At 39.9% G+C, this 18,797-nt stretch overlaps 1 protein-coding gene across 1 annotated transcript in view; it reads right to left on the reverse strand.

Moving 5' to 3' along the window:
- The window catches only part of ABCC5 (ATP-binding cassette, sub-family C (CFTR/MRP), member 5), a 31,261-nt gene that overhangs the window by 5,603 nt on the left and 6,861 nt on the right, over window positions 1-18,797 (reverse strand). Inside the window, exons 6-22 of the mRNA XM_010282065.1 lie at window positions 17,562-17,709; window positions 16,913-17,061; window positions 16,172-16,279; window positions 14,034-14,384; window positions 12,501-12,572; window positions 12,245-12,369; window positions 11,525-11,597; window positions 10,772-10,975; window positions 9,959-10,102; window positions 8,089-8,191; window positions 7,205-7,389; window positions 6,007-6,153; window positions 5,516-5,645; window positions 4,814-4,967; window positions 4,541-4,669; window positions 3,007-3,193; window positions 2,190-2,279 (exon numbers count right to left, since the gene is read on the reverse strand). Of these exons, the coding sequence (XP_010280367.1) occupies window positions 2,190-2,279; window positions 3,007-3,193; window positions 4,541-4,669; window positions 4,814-4,967; window positions 5,516-5,645; window positions 6,007-6,153; window positions 7,205-7,389; window positions 8,089-8,191; window positions 9,959-10,102; window positions 10,772-10,975; window positions 11,525-11,597; window positions 12,245-12,369; window positions 12,501-12,572; window positions 14,034-14,384; window positions 16,172-16,279; window positions 16,913-17,061; window positions 17,562-17,709 (2,499 nt within the window). The remainder of the gene's footprint in view (window positions 1-2,189; window positions 2,280-3,006; window positions 3,194-4,540; window positions 4,670-4,813; window positions 4,968-5,515; window positions 5,646-6,006; window positions 6,154-7,204; window positions 7,390-8,088; window positions 8,192-9,958; window positions 10,103-10,771; window positions 10,976-11,524; window positions 11,598-12,244; window positions 12,370-12,500; window positions 12,573-14,033; window positions 14,385-16,171; window positions 16,280-16,912; window positions 17,062-17,561; window positions 17,710-18,797) is intronic.

Below are 18,797 nucleotides of genomic sequence, written 5' to 3' on the forward strand. Positions count from 1 at the left end.
CATCAGTTTACAGCAGTTTTATGATGAGCTGTGTAGCTGGATGCAGGCCCAGTGGTTCAAAAGTTTGCTGTGTTACACTGACCACAGTGTTATTCCCCTCCTGTTCCCTGACTGACAACATTGGTCCTTCCACTCTACAATGTTTTTCAATGGAATTAAAAAATGTATTTTAGGTCTATTATTTATAAGCACAATCCTATTGAGTTTTGCGGCACTCCAAAGACTGGATGCTTCTGGATGCAAAATCTGCTGTATTTGTCTCACTCGCTATGCCATGCCAGGGTTCTGACACAGATGAGAATGCCCACATGACACATTGTACAAATGCTACCCCCTTCCTTCTCCTCCTCATTCTCTCCTGTTCTATTAAATCACTAAGTCAGTCAGGCCCCTTCTAGCTTGCTCACTTCCACTATTTTACTCTGCTCCTTAATAGGTCCCTCATTAAGCAGTTCACAGATTAAACAGAAAAGCAGAACCACTGAAAGCCAAACACATGCCTTTATAGCATGTTTAGAATGAAACCAAGGTCACTTTCCCATATTTGGCACGAGCAGCCTCAAAGAATGGCAGAAATCCTGTCATGGGATTCACCTCATGTAACTTCAAACACATACAAAGTAAGAATCTCCAACTGAACGAGGCCTCATCAACTCCTTTATAGTCACTACAAAAAAAGCTAGCATTTCTGCAGTGTGATTTTTCTCATTCTAATATAAACACTTAGAATGGGTAATAAATTGGCCTCTGGAGATAGCCATTTCCTACATGGACTATAGAGAGATCCCACAGGGACTATGTCAGCTGTGGACATCTGCAACATCTAGTTAGAGGCAGATTAATTATACCCAAGGGTTTGAGAAAAACACCAATCTGCTACAGTAATAGTACTCCAATTCTTTGAGCTTGGTACTCATAACAGCAACCTCAGAGCTCACACTGAAAAAGCCAAGCCTGGGACTTGGTAAGACACAGAACCTGCATGGTGTTTCACCGCTCACCCACTCGTTCACTTTATATTCAAACTAATTTACAGTTTCATAATAAAATGGCTGTCTAGAGATCCAAATACGAAAAGTCACAGAAAGTGCTGCTTAATAGGGATATAAAATGATAGACAATAACTTAAAGAAAAACACAAAAAACACCAGCCTAGAACTATAGGGTTTGCCACTGAAGGCCTGACAGTGATAAACCTATCTCAGCCCAGTGAGAGATACCAGGCGGTATTTGACACACAGTTGTCAGCTTGTGTGGTCGCCAAGTCTTCCATACGCAGAAATTTTCTACTTAGATGCTGCAAGAGGACTTAGTTATTTAACTGGGGGAGTGGGCAGTTTTAATTTTTTTTTTCTCTGCAGTATTAAATCAGCAGGCTAAAAAAATTTCTACAAATATCAACTACTGCATAGCCCAGATTTACCAAATAGATAAATACCTCCCTCTGAAGTTCAGAGGGAACGTGTATTATGTGTTAAGTAAAAAAGCCTTTCACCTCAAAGACCAGACCCAGTAGAAGTCTTTCTCCTGGCTACACTTTCCCCATTGACCCAGTTCTGCATACACAAATCCTAGTTACAAAGAAAGGGTTACAGATAATCAGAGCAAGCAGAGCAGCTTTCTAAGCATTTAGCTTGGCATACTTCTCATGTTTAGCCTAGCACATTTCTCATGTTTGCAATGAGAGCAATTCCTTGACTTTTTAATCACACAGAAATATATTATGTAAGATAGCTGGGGAAAAAGAAGTAGACTTATTAGAATCAAACAGAATTACATGTACATAAAGTAACAAAGTTGCCTGTGTTTAAATAAAGGAGTTCCACCAGGTTTGGAATGAAGGATGCCAAAACACCATCCTTTCACTGTAAAATATTGTATTGAATTCCCAGTTATCCCTTTCACACACTCCATTCTTCACCGAGAGTGTCAGCAAACTTTCAGTATCCTTATGTAACTTCAGTGACGCCAGGCAAGTGATGCCTGTACACCTCGTATGTACCAGCTCTCGTGCTATTTATCCTACCAATGCTTATATAGACACTTCCTAAAACACTCCGCAGTATTACAGTACACATGTTAATGTCTTTACAAGATCAGAAACATACATTCTGTACTAAGGCAGACTACAGCTGACTTTGTCTTATCTTATGCCAGCAACATAAGAAGTGACAAGAAATTTGTCCTACCTTGATATAGTGGTCAATCCTCTCCACTGAGGTGAAGCGAGCTTCGGTTTCTGAAGCAAGTCTGACTGTAAACTGGAATAACCCTGTTAACTGGAGCGATGGGAGAAAACAAAGACAAATTTAGAGAGCTGAGATTTATTATCTAATTAGGAGACGAACTTAATGGATATTTGATACAAGTACTCTTGGCATTGGACACCATATAGCTAAGGTGCCCAAGGCAAGTTAACTTTAGTTAATAGTTAATTTTAAAATAACCATAATTTATTAATCATTTGGAAAGCCAGCAGTTGAGAAAGGTTTCCCATAAGCAACAGCTTTAAAAATTAGCTAAGTTTTGTAATTTCACCCTACTACCACCAGGAGGCAGAAAAGGCCAAACAACAGCCCTAATGAAGTTTATCTAACCTGCACAGCTGCACCACTTGGATGCTCTTCACTCTGAAAACATACTGCAGGCAATACATTAAGAATCAGTTTGGCAGATGTCTGATGTACCATCAATCCAATTTCTGCAAATATCCAGGAAAATTGCAATATGCAGCATACGGAGAGCCTCAAACGGTTTCTACTTCATCATTTAAAGAGGCAGCTCCCCAAAACAATAGCCTTAAGGACCTAGCTCCTCGTAATTTGTCATTTGACTACTAGCAAAGGTCCTGACCCTGAATTGCTTTCCCCTCCATTACCAAAAGGTATAACAGTATCTTCCATTCTAGTGCATTAAGGAAAGTTTTCAACAGTGTGTAACTTTTGCTTATCAGCAAGAACTACATTACATGAGAGATTAAATATTTCAGTATGTAGACATACTCACCTGCACAGCATACGAGATAGCCAGCCCAGCGTAGGCAGGAGGAATCTGGCCATGCATTAAGACAATCATAAGGCCAGTGGTTGTGATAAGAGCAATGCTGATAATATCCAGCCGTATAGCTAGCCAGCGCATTGCACAGCTGAACAGGTAAAATGGAGCCTGATTGTCATCTAGGAGCTCCTGATACCTGAAACAAATACAGGAAAGGTTAGTAGACCTCCAAGAGCCCGATGTTCTACAAATAGCAGAGCTACTTAAACCCCTGTTCCAGTATCAGAATTCAGGGTGGGAAGACTAGTCCACAAAGTCTCGAACTCAGACATGAAAGCTGGGTTTACAAACTTTCCTGAATGTCAGATATCTACTTAGCTCAAACTCTCAGAAGTCACATTACCAAGTTTCCTGTGTACAACAATGAATTACACTGGGAATAAATCAAAATTCAAGGACATTACACATTTTCACCAGAACATCACCTATGCAAGACCTTACCGAGGATGCTTGATGGCTACAAGTCACTCTGAGGGTAACAGCAGGAGTGCTTCACAATATGCACAGAATATGTAAGAGTTACAGTAAGTTTTCATAGGGTTGGTGACACTACTTAAAACACATCAAAAACCATTTAATTTACAATCCTGACCCTGCGGAGCTGAGAAAGTATATTTAAGGGGAGACACTTGAGAGATTTTTCAGAGCCAGTAACTGTATTTTCTGATCATGCAACTCCATTTTACACCAATCGCAGCTGCACAGTGTGTGCAATGCTGTAGTGCTCTAGCACCAGCAAAGCTAAGGGACTGCTATTTGCACCTCTGGAGTCTTTCATCTAAGCTGGTGTAGCAGTGTCTTTTCACAGCTTCTGTGGCAATTTTGCCTGTGCTCCCACGCTGTTAGTCTCATGACCTTGCACCTGCAAAACCTTGATATTGTTATGGCAGGTTCTCATGGGAAACAACTACCACTCAATGTGCAAAATGTCGCACTTCCCCTCGCTAACATTTGTTTTGCAGATTTTAGTTTATGCTGGAGAAAACCAAGCATAGTGTACAGGTAGATAAGTCACTTAAATACTTGATAAATGCTATCGAATTATACATGTGCACAGCAACTAAAAAGCTCATCAATACACACACTGAGGTTTTGTCGCCATGCTCTAACCAATGCTAATACCATCGTATGGAGAAGCAACCAATAGAAAGTATAAGCAGGACCTGATAAAAAAGTACATAGTACTAGGAAAAGAGTGTGGCCAAAAAGTTGTCCTCACCATTATCATTGCCACCTGCTGCACTGCAGAGAACCCCGGAGGGGAGCATTCACCTGGGACCCCATCACTGTTCTTCCCAGTTGGCTACTGGGGAGTTTTCCCTTTCCCTTCTTGTTCTCCCCCACTTCCCCCTCCCCCCCCAAAGTGACTTTAACTCTTAGAGCCAATGTATGCCATCAGCTACAAACCCCATTAATAAACCTTTCTGAATGTAAACCTGTCGCACCCTGCTTTGTGCTCCACCACTCACATATCTAGACTGACCTGTGCAGAAATTCCTGTCCTTTGTGGTAGGCATGGATTGTGGAGAGACCTTGTATGCTGGATGTAATGTGAGACAGGAATGGAGACTGCGTGATGTTGTCCAGACGCTTGAGCTCTCGAATAAAGACTCTGGAAGCAAAGCAGCACTTTTAAGTTATATATACAATCACTATATGTCAACCACTACACATGCATATATACTTGAAGAACCCTATGTCCTTAATAACAGGTCAAAGTATTTCTACTTTTAGTCAAAACAGCTGATGCACTTACCTAGAGACAACATGCAGAACTGTGAACAGGACAATGAGGGGCCCCACTGCCACCAGGAACCAGGGGAAAACCCCGGAAATCACCCCCACGCAGAAGAACACAAGGATGACGTTCTGGATGAACATTTCTGCTTGAAATGGCAAACGAACATCAACTGGAAAAGATGGAGGGAAAAGACGAAGATCTTGAGTAGAGAAAGCTAAAACAACCTATATAAAGTAATTCAGTCCAGCTGTACATCAACATTGACAAGGACAGTGATTTCTTATGGCTTATTCAAATTCAAAACGTGTATTTCCATTAGGGGCACTTTTATCTTCTGACATGCTAGTAGTCTTTCCAATTATTCCCATTTGCAGAAACAGCCCTGATGCAGATCTGACCTAACTACGACCTTCACTGCCCATCAACTTCACCCTGAAACTCTAAGTTCCCCCTGCATTAACTGCTAAGAGCCCATGTGCAGTCTGTAGGTACAAAAGCACATTTTCTTCTTTATAAGTGAACAAGAAAGACTTAAGGTATCAGCTGCCTTCTGGAGTCATAACCAGGTATGTCCCAATTCCTGCTTTGCCTATTACAAGTACACATTTGGCAATAGATATAGGGTACGATCACCTCAACAGCAAGAGATTGGAGAGTATTAAGGAGGTAACTTGAAGGTCTGAATGTGGGATTTACAGTGCCTACAGTTAGAGATACCTTCATCCATGTCTTTGGAAAACCTGTTCAGAATCCTCCCAGTGGGTGTAGTGTCAAAGAACTTCATGGGGCTACGCAGAATCCGTCGGAAGAGCTCATCATGAAGCCTTGAGGATGCTCTGAGAGTTCCCTGACAATACAGAAAACATTGCAGCATTATGAAAGGATGTTTGCCTTCCTGTCACTGCCCCTCCCTGAGGACCAAAAAATTCTGCTCATTTTCTCTCTCCAACCGTAAGTTTTTGTTTCTTTTCTTGCATTCTGTACTTCCAACCAGTGGAAGGAAGCTATCAATTTGGGCAGAAGTTTAATGGAAAGCATGGTGCAGCCCCATGAGATGACTTATGGAAACCTCACAATCGGTGATTTGACTTCCAAGAGAGATTTTGAATGAGAGGAAGGTGACCAGAAGAACCACAGTGACAGCAATAGGCAGAAGTGGAGGCAGGGAGTTGGAGGATGACAAGAAAAACAGCAGCATTAGCACATACCTTTACAAAGACAACACCACGAACAGCTTTCAGAATCAACATAACTGCCATAGACAGTGCATAGATGCCAGCATAGTAATGCATGTGAGGGTTATCTTTCATACTGTTGCTTATGACAGTAGCATTTCCCAAAGTCACAGTGGTGTTCTGCAGAAAATTCAAGGTTTCAGTGAATAGTGAAGACATGGATTAATCATGTACACATTAAAACATAGTAGAATTTAACTGTCCTCTGTCCCCTCCCACCATATTTGATATTTCTTCTTTAAATAAAATACTTCAATGATCTTTGAATACTTCAGAAAGTTCTCCCTAGTAGAGATACTTGACTTGCAGATTTGTAGCTCTTGGCCTTTTTCCTATATCTTTGAAAATAATACCACAATACCTACTTCATTTGATTCCTAATATCTCATTTCATGCTTATGATTTCTTTTCTACTGAACAATGTCAGATACTTGCATACCACCACTCCTATTACAAAGAAATATTCACCTTGGATAGGTTGTACATTGTCTTCTTATCAAATGTGGTGGTTATTTTCTGCCAGTATGCAGTAAATTCTTTACTGTCATACTATTGTACACTCTCATTCTCCTTTTTTTAAAATATGTTTAAGGGCTTAATTTCTTGTTTTAATATTGTTGGCCATCTGCACATCATTATTTCTTCCCTCGGGTTAGTAGTTTGCTCCCCCTCCCCTCCTCAATCCTGCAGTTACATTTAAATGCAACAAGAGTTGCAGTCAAAGCCCCTAGAGTAGGAAAAGTCCCAAATCATCCCAGGACATCACAGTCTTCAAAGCAACTCCCAAAAGTCATTTGACTGAAATTCATATACCTTAACAAGATTATCCTGTTAGATGTAAGGTCACTTTCAAACAAAACCAGCACTAAAATTACTAATTCCTCCTGCAGCTTATTGGCACCTTTCAAGTTTTCACTTCCTTTCCTTAGACTAACCAAGAAAAGGAACAAAAGGGCAGTATAAAACCACATGAGCTATTATACCTTTCTTATAAGTGGAACTCTCTTATTCTTGGAGATGAACTCTCTAGTGAGATTGCCTCCTGGGGAGCCTTACAACTTGCTTAAATTAGGAAGCACCATTTGGTCTCATAGGACTGCTTGGGATTAGTCTAGGAGAGCAATTCCCCTGCCTGTTAGACACAAGAGAGTAGAAAAGCTATTTATCTTACTCCACTGCCTTGCTTGATCCAGAAACTCAGCCACCAGTTGCTAAACGCTGTACTGCCCACATTCAGCACAAACAGTGCCATGATGACAAGGAATGCAAAGGGGCCTCCAGCTGCCTGAATGTAGATACCATAAACAGACCAGGGCACGGAACCTTTGCCTTTCTCTTCCAACTGGACCAACTGGCCTGTGAAACGAGAGGAGGAGGGCGTGAGGAAAAGAAAGCTGTTCCATGAAGCTTCTGTAAGTTTGTGAACGTACATGAAATTGGTCATTTTCAAACTGTACAGAATACTTTCAGAAACACAGACATGTAATATGTAGAATTCAATGGTTCAAACAGTTTTTTTCAAAAAGTCACATTTCCTCTGCAGAATCATTAACATCATGGTATGTCTGAAAAAGTGTAATCAGCACAGATTTAAATACTAGTCTGGTATCAGCCTCACTATTGCTTTTTAAACCCTGCTGAAGTTCAAAGCTAACATTAAACAGAGAGAACAACAAAAAGGAAGTCAGGTCTTCCAATTCTTCACACATAAATGCCACCTAGGACTCTGTGAGTACCAAGCTATACACATTGCCCTCTTAGGATAGGAGGGAAAGGTGGTGTGGGAGACAGGGTACTACAAGCTCCTTTGTGCCGATGGCATCTGACCAGCAGCAGCCTGATTGAACTTAAAAACACTGTGCAGACACCCATATTTAATGAATTAATGAATGTTCTTTGCCCACTGCCTATGTGCTATCAACCACACTGAGTGACCAGGACTTGAGACAGCTTTCAAAGCCTGACAGATACAGTCATAATACACTTTGAAAGCAAATGTTTTGAACTTAGTGGTGTATAAAATAATTACAGACAGAAATCTGATTACATAGTTACCCTCTTCCTTCTTTACAACTTTCTCCTTCTTCACAGACCCTGTTTTGGTACTTTTATCCTGGGGTCTTTTCAGTGAACTGTTTGTGTTCTTCTTTATATTAATCTGCAGGAAAACAATGACAACAAACATACTGGAATAATTTGGTTTGACATTTTCATATCTGAACCCAAACTTTTTATAGGCTGCCTCCTAAGGACAAAGGCTTTCAACAGCTTAGCACTCATATCAAGGAGGATATTAACTTTGCTGTTATTATGGATGACTGCCAACTCTGGTGGGTTAAATTCTCCTCCTCTATTAACCTGAACTGCTACCAATCTGGTAGTGTGCAAGATCAATTATCTGAAACAGTGACAGTATGTGCAAACATGGCAGAGGAATGACACCCCTACTACCAAGAGAAAGATACAATCCCCCTTTCCCTTGTAAAAATAACTCACAATTTTATTAAGAGGCATTTGTCCCCAAACATCCTAGTACTTCACTCAGGAAAGCTCTCATGAAATGTCTCTAAGGACAAAGTCAGGTTAACTTGGTCTTCCAGAAATCAAACATCCAACACTGAACTGCATACACAATTACTGTTTTAAACCCAGCCATCTTCCCACAAATGGAAGCTACTACACCTCTTCAGAGGCAGCCTACATTGACTGAAACCCTCTAGACAGCATCTGCAGGGTCTCTTCTCATGTAAAGTGTGGGAAGAGGACATCTCGCACGTGTCAAACCACAGAGAATCTAACTTTACCATCCATTTCTTCTCATCCCATCAGGAATGCAAATTAATGCTCCTTCCATGACTAGTTTTCACCGAGACACAGTGAAGGTCAGCCAAGCATGCAGACTGGAGAATCTCACGTTAACTGTCATTACATTAGTCTTAAAATGGCAAAACTATAATCTTCATGCCTCAGAAAGGATATGCAGAGTAATGCATTATATTCTTTTGCTTCTTTCACTAATATCTCCCAGGAGAAAATCTCACCAAGCACCTTCTGTATCTGTATCACAATGCTACCTTTTCAGAAACTTTTTTTTTTATGTCTGCAACTTGTGAATAAGGAGCCTCTCAACTGCTGATGTGCTTTTTAATCTCTCCTTACTAAGACAAAATGCACACAACACTTAGACAAGTAAATCGTCATCAAATAAAAAGCAGCTAAGTTGCTTACTCCAAAGAAGAACTTCAGGAAACAAACAGGAGAAAGGTGGGAAAAATTAAATTGCTGAAAATTTAAATGCATGTCCTACTGAATGTCATCTCTTATTTTCTAGATATACATTTTTTCTACCAACTAAAATACTAGAGCACAAATCCAAGTTTGCATTTACAGCCATTGGTTCGTAACAGAAGCAGTGTCAAGCAACATTTTTTTTTCCTCAAAACCGCCCAAAACAAAGCATTTTCAGTTACATTTCCAAAAAACTGTCACATCTAACTTTTCTCAAGTTGCGTCACTTTTCCTGTGCCTCAGTCACACCCTATGTGAAAAAGTAGTAACAAACCAGCAAGAATTTTTTCAGACAAAGGTTGGCCCAGGTTTGTGCTAACTTGGAGGTAAACTAAGAAGTGAGGTGTACAATAAAAGAGACAACAGGCTTACTGCTCTGAGCATCACCAGAGGAGATGATACATTACTTTCACATTCAACTCATGAGCTCATTGGCAGAGTCCTCTCTACTATGCATTCCCTAAATATGAACTGTGACTGCAGATACAAAGTGCTAAAGAAGCACAAATTATTCTACAGGAAATTGGTCAAATCAAAAAATGAACACGTGAAGCCATTTTCCAGTCTTCCAACTATGTCATCTGGTTCATCTCATCAGAAAAGTCATCATTCAAAGTACTTTAAAATAAACAAGCACCTCAATATGCGGTGTTTCTCCCAGCTGTAGGTTATTAAAAATAGTTGCATAGTCCCCATTTAAATTCATCAGTTCTTCATGACTTCCTCGCTCAGTAATGCAGCCTTCTTTCATGAAGATAACTTCATCACAGTCAACAAGATACTGGAGAAAATGGCAGTAAGAACAAGTCTTTATCGCTACGTCTGATAATTAAGACACACTCTCACACAATCCTTTTCAGTAATTTATAGACATCGGCACACAACACACCTCTTCTGAGGTAACAGACATCTGATTTTTAAAGGTCCTGCGTTGACTAGAGCACCATGATTACTCTCACTGTACACAAATAAACAGTTTATATGTTCTGTCAAAAACAATCTGTTATGGAAGACAATTCAGGATACTTAAATACTGCAAATACTGATATACTAAGTATTAATATTTCTGTACACAGAAGATAGCAAAAAAAATTCTCAGAAAACATCCATGCTGATTTACTGACACCTAATCTAAGTTTTCCTAATGTGATGAACTAGTTTTATAGCAAATTAGCAAAAGTGTTTTTGAACAAGCTGTTTATTCCTCTGGTAAGTTTTCCATAGTCAAGCGTTACCAGTCCAGATCAGACACCAAGTAGCGCTGGTATCAAATAAAGAATTAGACCATGCTCAGTGCATATTTGCAAAGCTAGTTTGTAACCATAAACAATGCATCCTATAGACGGATGGGGTTGTGCTGCAACAGGTCAGGCCATAGAAATTTCCAGTATGAAGGCTACTGACTAAACAGTATTTCAAGAAAGTCCAAGAAGTATGAGGGATGTAGTACCTGAAGCTGATGAGTGATGAAAAGGACAGTCTTTGACTTCAGGTGCTTTCTTATTGCACTGTTAAAAATGTGATTTCCAACATGAGCATCTAAGGCACTAAGGGGATCATCAAGGATGTAAATGTTCCTGTCACTGTACAGGGCTCGAGCCAGACTGATTCTCTGACGCTGTCCTCCACTCAGGTTAGCCCCTCGTTCACCAATCTGTACAGACACACACCATTATTTTATTTCTACATCACCATGCAACACAAATACTCAGAGTTAAACAGGTGACCGGAATGAAGCAGACCATAATATTTTTATTTTTTTATATATATATACCCCACTATATTATATATTGTTTTAATACATATATATACACACTAGCTTAGGTGTCCACTTTTTTGTGAAATGTGTTCCACATTCAAACTCAAGGTTAACATGCTTGAAATGTGGCAGCACTTTTTTGTATTAACACAGCAATGCTTTTTTCTTCACTATTTTAAATCAAGTTCAAATATGTCCTGTTAAGGCAGCTAAATTTACAACACAACAAAAAGCTCTCAAATTGTCAATATCTGAGTCAAAAACATGGCACAAGTCTCAGTAGCCCAGGGCCCGCATTGATAAGCTCAGCTCAGGAAGGTGCATTCAACAGCTTGGTTTATAGGCATACCAGGCTGATGTTCCCCTCACTCCAGTCCAGTTTACCAAACCAAAACTCTACTTTTCTCCAACTGCTAATTAGTTTACTATAAGCAAAATTTATACCTCTGTCAGGTCCCCATTTGGAAGGATGGCTAGGTCAGGCCTCAGACAGCAACCATTCAACACCGTATTGTATCTAAAGAACAATTAGATACATAATAAGAACACTGTTTTTTTTCCCCCCACAAGTATCTAGCTAGTACTGCATTATCATACTTTCTGCACTAATAACAGACATTGCAGCAGCCTAAAACAAATGATCTGCCTTGGATTCCCAGAAGGAAACTGAGGATAATAATTCATCACCTACTCCTGAAGTACAGCGAAGGTAAGGAGGCAGTTTCTTTCCAGGGACAGCTAGTACAGGCCACAGGGAAGGCCCACGCTGGGGGAGGGCCAGGGAAGGTGCCAGTACACTGCAAAGAGCAGTTGTTGTTTTTAAAGAGGGCAAGGCCAGGACAGCAAGGGCAAATGCCACTTCAGTGCTGCTCCACAGCAGCTGCTAAAAACAGAGGTCAGACAGCACTCCAGCACGAGGTACAGCCCTCACTGCGAGCGAGCAATGACAGACACACTGACAGCCATGGGCCACAGCGACCATGTGCAAGAGCAGCAGGCTCTTGTAACAAGACTTAAAGGAGTCTTAAAAACAGACTCTAAAAGGATACATAGGCTTTAATTGCAGATAGGTTTTAACTGCAGCATACTCTGCATTAAATTTTCCCACACTTGGGTCAAGAATTGCTAAGCTTTCCTGAAAATCTGCAAACAGTTCTAACAAACCTTTCTTCATCATATTCCTTGCCGAAAAGTATGTTGTCCCGAAGTGTAGCATTGAGAATCCAGGCCTGCTGAGCCACATACGCAAATGTTCCACTTACTGCAATGCTACCCTCCAACAGGGTCATCTGAAATTAAAGATAAACTGTGAAATTATGCTATTCCATGTTTAGAATAGATTTTCTTTTACAGAGTACAAATAAGTGAAATAACAGATAGGAAAGAGAAGAGCAGAAGTAGTCAAAACAGCATTTCTCACCTGTCCTAAAATTGCTGAGATAAGTGAAGTTTTTCCACTCCCCACACTGCCACAAATTCCAACAAGTTTTCCCTAGACAGAAAAAAAAAAATAAATTACAGCACTCATTTCTTACATTCTCCATCCCTTTCCGAATTTGGACTACCTTTAATATGTCCAAAAGGAGAGCTGGACATTAATGACAGCTGAAAAGGGACATTAACAGACAAAAGAGCAAGACAGTCAGTATTCTAGTTCTCAAGTAATAAAGAGTGAATACTATCCCACAGTGGACTAAAAGTGAATCAACTCTAAAGGTAAAAGTGAATGTATTTTAAGATCAGCTTCCCTTTGACTGGGCCTGATACAGGCCCAGAGAATGCTGCACTCAGCCAAAAGCACTAAGGCCTGCCTCAACAGAATGCACCAACGAGCTTTTGAGAGTGGTAAGGAAAGACTGAAAAAAAAGCAGAATTTAGGATATACGGGCCAGTAAAACTCCTTGCCTATGAGATGCAGTTTGCTAAGGAAAGCATACCAAGAAAAGCCTAGAATCCAGTCACTTCGAAGCATTTCTCTGCAATAAAATGGATGCCTTGATACCCACACTAAACAACAAATTAATCAAAACTATTTTTGCTCCTTTCATAAAAAAAAGGTAAAGTGGACAAAAAGGGTATATAGCCACTTGCAGAACACATTGCTGGCCTCTTCTGTCAGAAGTTTGTAAACAAGAGAATTAGCCTTTACATTTTCAACTGTGTACTCCTTTTTCAAGGCTATTTTTTGAACTATATGCATCCTTCTCAAAAGTTTAAAATATAGGGGTTTTTTATGGTTCAAAATAGTTCAAACTATCCTTCTCATGACTACAGGAGACAATTACCTATAAATACCTTGATAAATGCACAGATCCCATTACAACACCCAACTGCTAGACTGCAAAACTCTGTATTTGTAGAAGATGTCATGTATTAGTTCAATGCTTTTTCTTTGACATTTTGTATGCTTTTACCCATCTTGGAATGAGGACTCCAACTGCTTCTAAATTCTTTAAAATCTCTGTATCCTTCTACTGTACAAAAGTTCTCAAGGAAGAAAATTGCACATTCTTCACCGAAAATCACCATTATGCTCCATTAGAACACCTAAAATGTTCACCCAGAATACAGCTGTAACCCTGCAAAGTTATCAAATGGCGGCAGGAATACATCATCCGCCAATATCCCTGTTGCCCTGCTGATTCTTTAAGCTCAGTGACTCATATACTGTACTGAGAGCCACAAGCAGCGAAACCATCAGTTAGATAGGAAAGCTGTGTAGCCTGCAGTTGTTTCATAGGCTGTTTGCAAAGATCTAGTTTGCTAAAATGGCACAGCTGTTTACATGAAGATCAGACACTGCATCCTGGATACTGTAGTTGCCATGGATATTACAGGAGTGCACAAAAACAATATGCTCCATTTCATGCAAAAATACACAGTTTTCTATTCCAAGGGACAGTTCAAAAATGAGGCCTTTTGAAGGCTCAGATTGTCTCATTTCTTCTCTTACCTTTTCTATCTCCAAGTCAATGTTGTAGAGAGTCCTCTGAAGCCGAAGGTTAACCAGATGGATGATTTTGTTCTCCTCTTCAGGGCTAGGATGGTCATCATTGTCCACTAGAAGATGGCCCTTCTGCTCTGCCAGCACAGCTTGCTGTCCCTCATTCTGTAGCTTCATTTTCTCTTTCTTGCCCTTGGTGACTTTCTTGTCTTTTTTCACTTTGGGGGTCAACTTTGGTGAGCTCTGGACGCTGGCGTGGGAGAAGTCCCAAGCCAGGGTAGCATTTTTCACCTCTATCGCGGTGTGAGGATTGGCTGGTTTTTTCTTTATCATATGAACCTCTTCCATTAGAAATAAACTCTGATAGGAGTTGTGAGAGAGGTGTAAAGATGAGACACCTGATCAAGACTGGGAGACAAGCCTACGGCACACTCACGCAGCAAAACACATCAGGCTATATAGTAGGAGGAAGCTGAAGAGCAAAAGGTAGCTCATTAGTGTAAACTAACTCCAGGCCTGCTAAGTGGCCAGGGCATTCCCAGATGTGGTGGAAGCACTTAGATACACTAAGACTTCTACAAAACTGCAATACTCTGGATGCAATACGAGGGGGACTTACTCTTTTAACACTGTTTGCAACTGCAGCTCTGTAATTTCCAGATTAAAAACACATGAATAGAATACATGGGTTGGAGAGGTCATTTTGAGAGAAAGTGACTGGCTTGTCCTGCACACCAACTCATTATGGAAGGAGATGGAATGACTTTTAACTTCAGCCCTTCAACTCTTCTGCTGGGAAAAAAGTCATCTCCCACGAATGTAGCTGACCTATCTTGGCTTGCTTGACAATAAGTAGGAAGCCATTAAGTCCATTGTATCATGTTTTCCACCACATCCATCAGTATTTACAATCAACACAGATTAGGAAGAGATTTTTCACACAGTTTAATTACAAGACAAAATGTTTTCCACTTACGTAACTTATGTTTTGAACTAAGAAGTCTTCTGTGATTAAAGACTTCTTAATAATTCTCAGCCTTATTTACCCTTGCAATTGCTATGCCCGAATCTTACATTCATAAGAAAGTTCACACTCGTTTACAGAGCCAAAAAGTCTGTTACATTTTTACTGTGACATTAAGAGTATCCCCACCTTGTGTTACACTCCCTACACAGATTACAGTGTTTACAGTCAAACTGGGAAATTACTACTATTTCCCCTCTCCTCCTCTTCCACCCCAAAACTCCCTTCAGTGCATTTGGGTTTAAGAAAGCTTGATTTAGTGTGACTCAGAATATGAAACAAAAATGCCGAAAGCATCTCAATCTCAAAAGGATGTCAAAATCATTCTGCAGATACCATTCTTCTCACAACCGGATTTGTTTCATTAATGCATTACACAGAATCCCTATATATGTCAATGTTTGTGGCATCCTATTTGGAAATTTCTGCAATGTGCAATGCACTATTGTCTTCAAGAGAGAAGACAAAATAAAGGCTTGTCCTCTGAGTTCATAGTAAAGTACACAGTGTATTCACGTTTCACAGGGATTGAAGGATGAGATAGGATTGTTTGTTAGAAGGGTTTTAATTTTCTGCCACAGATTGTTTCATCAGATGACAACTGCATTTTATTCATATAATGGAGTTTCAATCACTTAAGGTCTGCAAATACAAAACCTCAGTTTTTCACAACTACAAATAAAACTACGGGTTTGTGCAAAGCTGCCTACGTAATACACGACATTTCCAAAAAGAGTTTCATTAGCAAAACATGAAATTTCATTGCAGACATGTTGAACTGTCTTTTCATGCAGATGGTGTTAAAAGGGAGTTTAAGAATTATTATACTGTGAGCCATCTAGTCCTGTATTCTATCTCTTACAGTGGCCAACATCAAAATCCAAAAATCATTAAATAAGAATGTTTTGCTTCCCACACTGGTATTATCTTAAATTTCTAATATTCCTTCACTGGATTTGTATCTCTCTTGCAGAATCCAATAATCTGAAGTGCTAAGTGTGGAAAAAAAGAACTCCTCAGTCATTAAAACAGTATTACCTTCCAAGTGTTCCCTTAGCATCTGTTATACACATACAACACTCCACACTTACAGTTAAAACTGCAAGGCCAAATGACTACTTACCTTAAATCTGTCAACAGAAACAGATGCCTCAGATAGAGACTTCACTGAGAAAGGTGTTACTTTTAGAGCAAAAGTCATTGAATTAAAGACAGTGACCACTGTGAATGCCTAAAAATGAGAAGAGAGAATCACATTTGGATGCAATGTATTAACAACTCCAACCTTCTAAAAGCTGAAATGTCACAGCAGCTATTCAAAGCCATAGAGAAGGCCCGCAGTCCAAGAATAACCATTTAAATAGTCAACATTCTCAAACAGCAGATCTACTCAACTCTTTCTCCAGTGCTTTATAACACACCAAGACAGACATCTTCAGTGTTTGTAGGTCTACTGAAAGCAGCAGTTAGCAAATTCTGCATTAGCCTATTACTTGTGGAGACCCAAGTTCAAATCGTGTTGTAAGACATTTGTGCTGTTTGCATCCAATCACAGTGTAAAACAAAACATACAGTAATCCCATTGCCCTATCTGAATAGCAAACAGAAGTGCTTGTTAACATTCAGCTCAAAACCTGTTCTGGGGAAGGTCAGGACTGAAACAGCACTGAGAGGTTTTTGTGCAAAATGTAAGACTACATCTGCTGCTATCACACCCATCAGATGTTCACTTCTGCAAGCAAGGCTACAGCCTGGTCACACAGGCACAGCCACAAAGCAAAGAGTATGATGAAGAGAAATGGCTTAGCAGAAAAGCTACTGTAGCAATATTGTAAAGAATATTTTCAACACTGCAGCAAGTTACCTGAGCTGCTGTAAGATCGTAGCCAAGGATCATGTGGACGGAAAAGGTCACCACACTGGCAATGACTACAACTATTGGAGCCACACCCACAGTGATGCTCTGGAAGTAGCCCGCACGCTCTAAGATTTTACGTTCTTCCTCACGAATTTCTAGAAATATAAACAGGGGCAACACATTTGAAGTACGATTCAGGGGGTACATAAACAACAGACACTACAAACAGTGAGTAAGAGAGGCCTAAACTCTATGTTTTAGTGTTTATCACATCATATACTTTCTTACAACGACCACAGTTACAGAGGAGCACGTTATAACGGTCTGTACATCTCCATAAGAATATAGGTCTTTTTACTTTTTTTAAAAATGGAGCAGCCAGCACATTTATTAAGTGATAAAAAGTGGAACAAAAATTAAAAATTTTAAGATTAGTGCTAAGCCACAAACACCATTATGCTAGAAGGTGAAACTTTAGAAGCAGGTCTGTTTGTCCAACCCATCATGCGTAACAAATAGGAAGCCTGAAGGATGAAAGTGTTATTACACTGCATGTACATCAACATCTATGGAACTAAGCTAGGAGGATGCACCAGGCTACTAAGCAATGGGGCACCTGCACAAAAGGAAACATTTACAGATTGTGTGAACTCACTTTGAACATTCTGAGAAAATGGTTTGACCCAGGCATACATTTTAATGAACTTTATATAATTAAGAACTTCATTCATCTTTTGCACACGCTCATCTGTTGTTGATACACATTTTCTTCTGAAATAAGCTGTGAGGCGTGACACAAACATCTGAAACAAGAGGCAACACCATGCAACATTAATGGCAACTCAGAAAGAGCAAGTACATTCAACTCCTCCTAATTACCAGAGAAATCCAATTTTGAATCTGAAAAAGGGATTCAGGGATGGGCCAAGGTGACTGTTGTTCTAACATAAAAGTCAAGCTGGTAACACTGTTCATATCCTCCCACCCTATCTGCACTGATCACTAGACTCATGATAGCAGTTCCAACAAAAATAAAATTGTGAAAATGAAGGTGTGCGCTTTTACTGTCACTGAATATTGCCAGACTTGTTAAAGTTTCCGAAGCACAAAGACTAGAAACATTAACCTAAAAGACACACTAAGTTGACCCTCATGGCAAATGAACAGCAGAACCCATTTTAGCCAACCTTTCAACCTGGTCCCATAAGGCAAAAGAACAAGCTGGACTTTGCAGAGCCAGATCAATTTCTACCATATGCCAGTGCTACGAAGGTGGTAAAACAGTTTTAACATTTTTACTACACCAATCTAAAAAATAAACAGTTGTTCACATGTTTCTAAGTATCTGCTACTCTTACTTTCATCCCGTTCCTGGTCTGAAATTCAAAACCAACACACTACTTTAGGAAGCTTTCAACTCCTTGCCCTTCTTCATACTCCTGCAATCTCTTTTGGAGTCCCCATCAATAGAGGAGGGCTACTGAAAAGAACTGGAAAAGATGATCAAACTTCACTCCTCATTCCCCTCCTTAAAATTAATTCCCATTATTTTAATCCTTACTGTTGCCCAGATAAATTGGACCAAAGTGGTCATCACAGTATTCAGCCTCCATGCTTTTTAAAATTTGTATTATGAATACAAGTCCAACAGTCTTACAGGGCATTTTAGAGGCAAGAAGATTTTGGCTTGAACTAGCCTATTTCACAGCCCAGCAGAAGTAGAAGCAGGAGTAACTAATCAAGAACACCCTCTCACAGATGCAGTGCTTTCAACATCTTTTGTTGAAATCAAGAGCAATGTGCTCACACAACACTGAGCTCCTGTACACAAGCTGGAGGCCTTGTGTCTTCCCAACTTCAACAACAAGCACATGAGCATTCTGCGGTTTAA

The sequence above is a fragment of the Phaethon lepturus genome, unplaced genomic scaffold (genome assembly GCF_000687285.1).
Source record: "Phaethon lepturus isolate BGI_N335 unplaced genomic scaffold, ASM68728v1 scaffold55940, whole genome shotgun sequence".
Taxonomy (NCBI): domain Eukaryota; kingdom Metazoa; phylum Chordata; class Aves; order Phaethontiformes; family Phaethontidae; genus Phaethon; species Phaethon lepturus.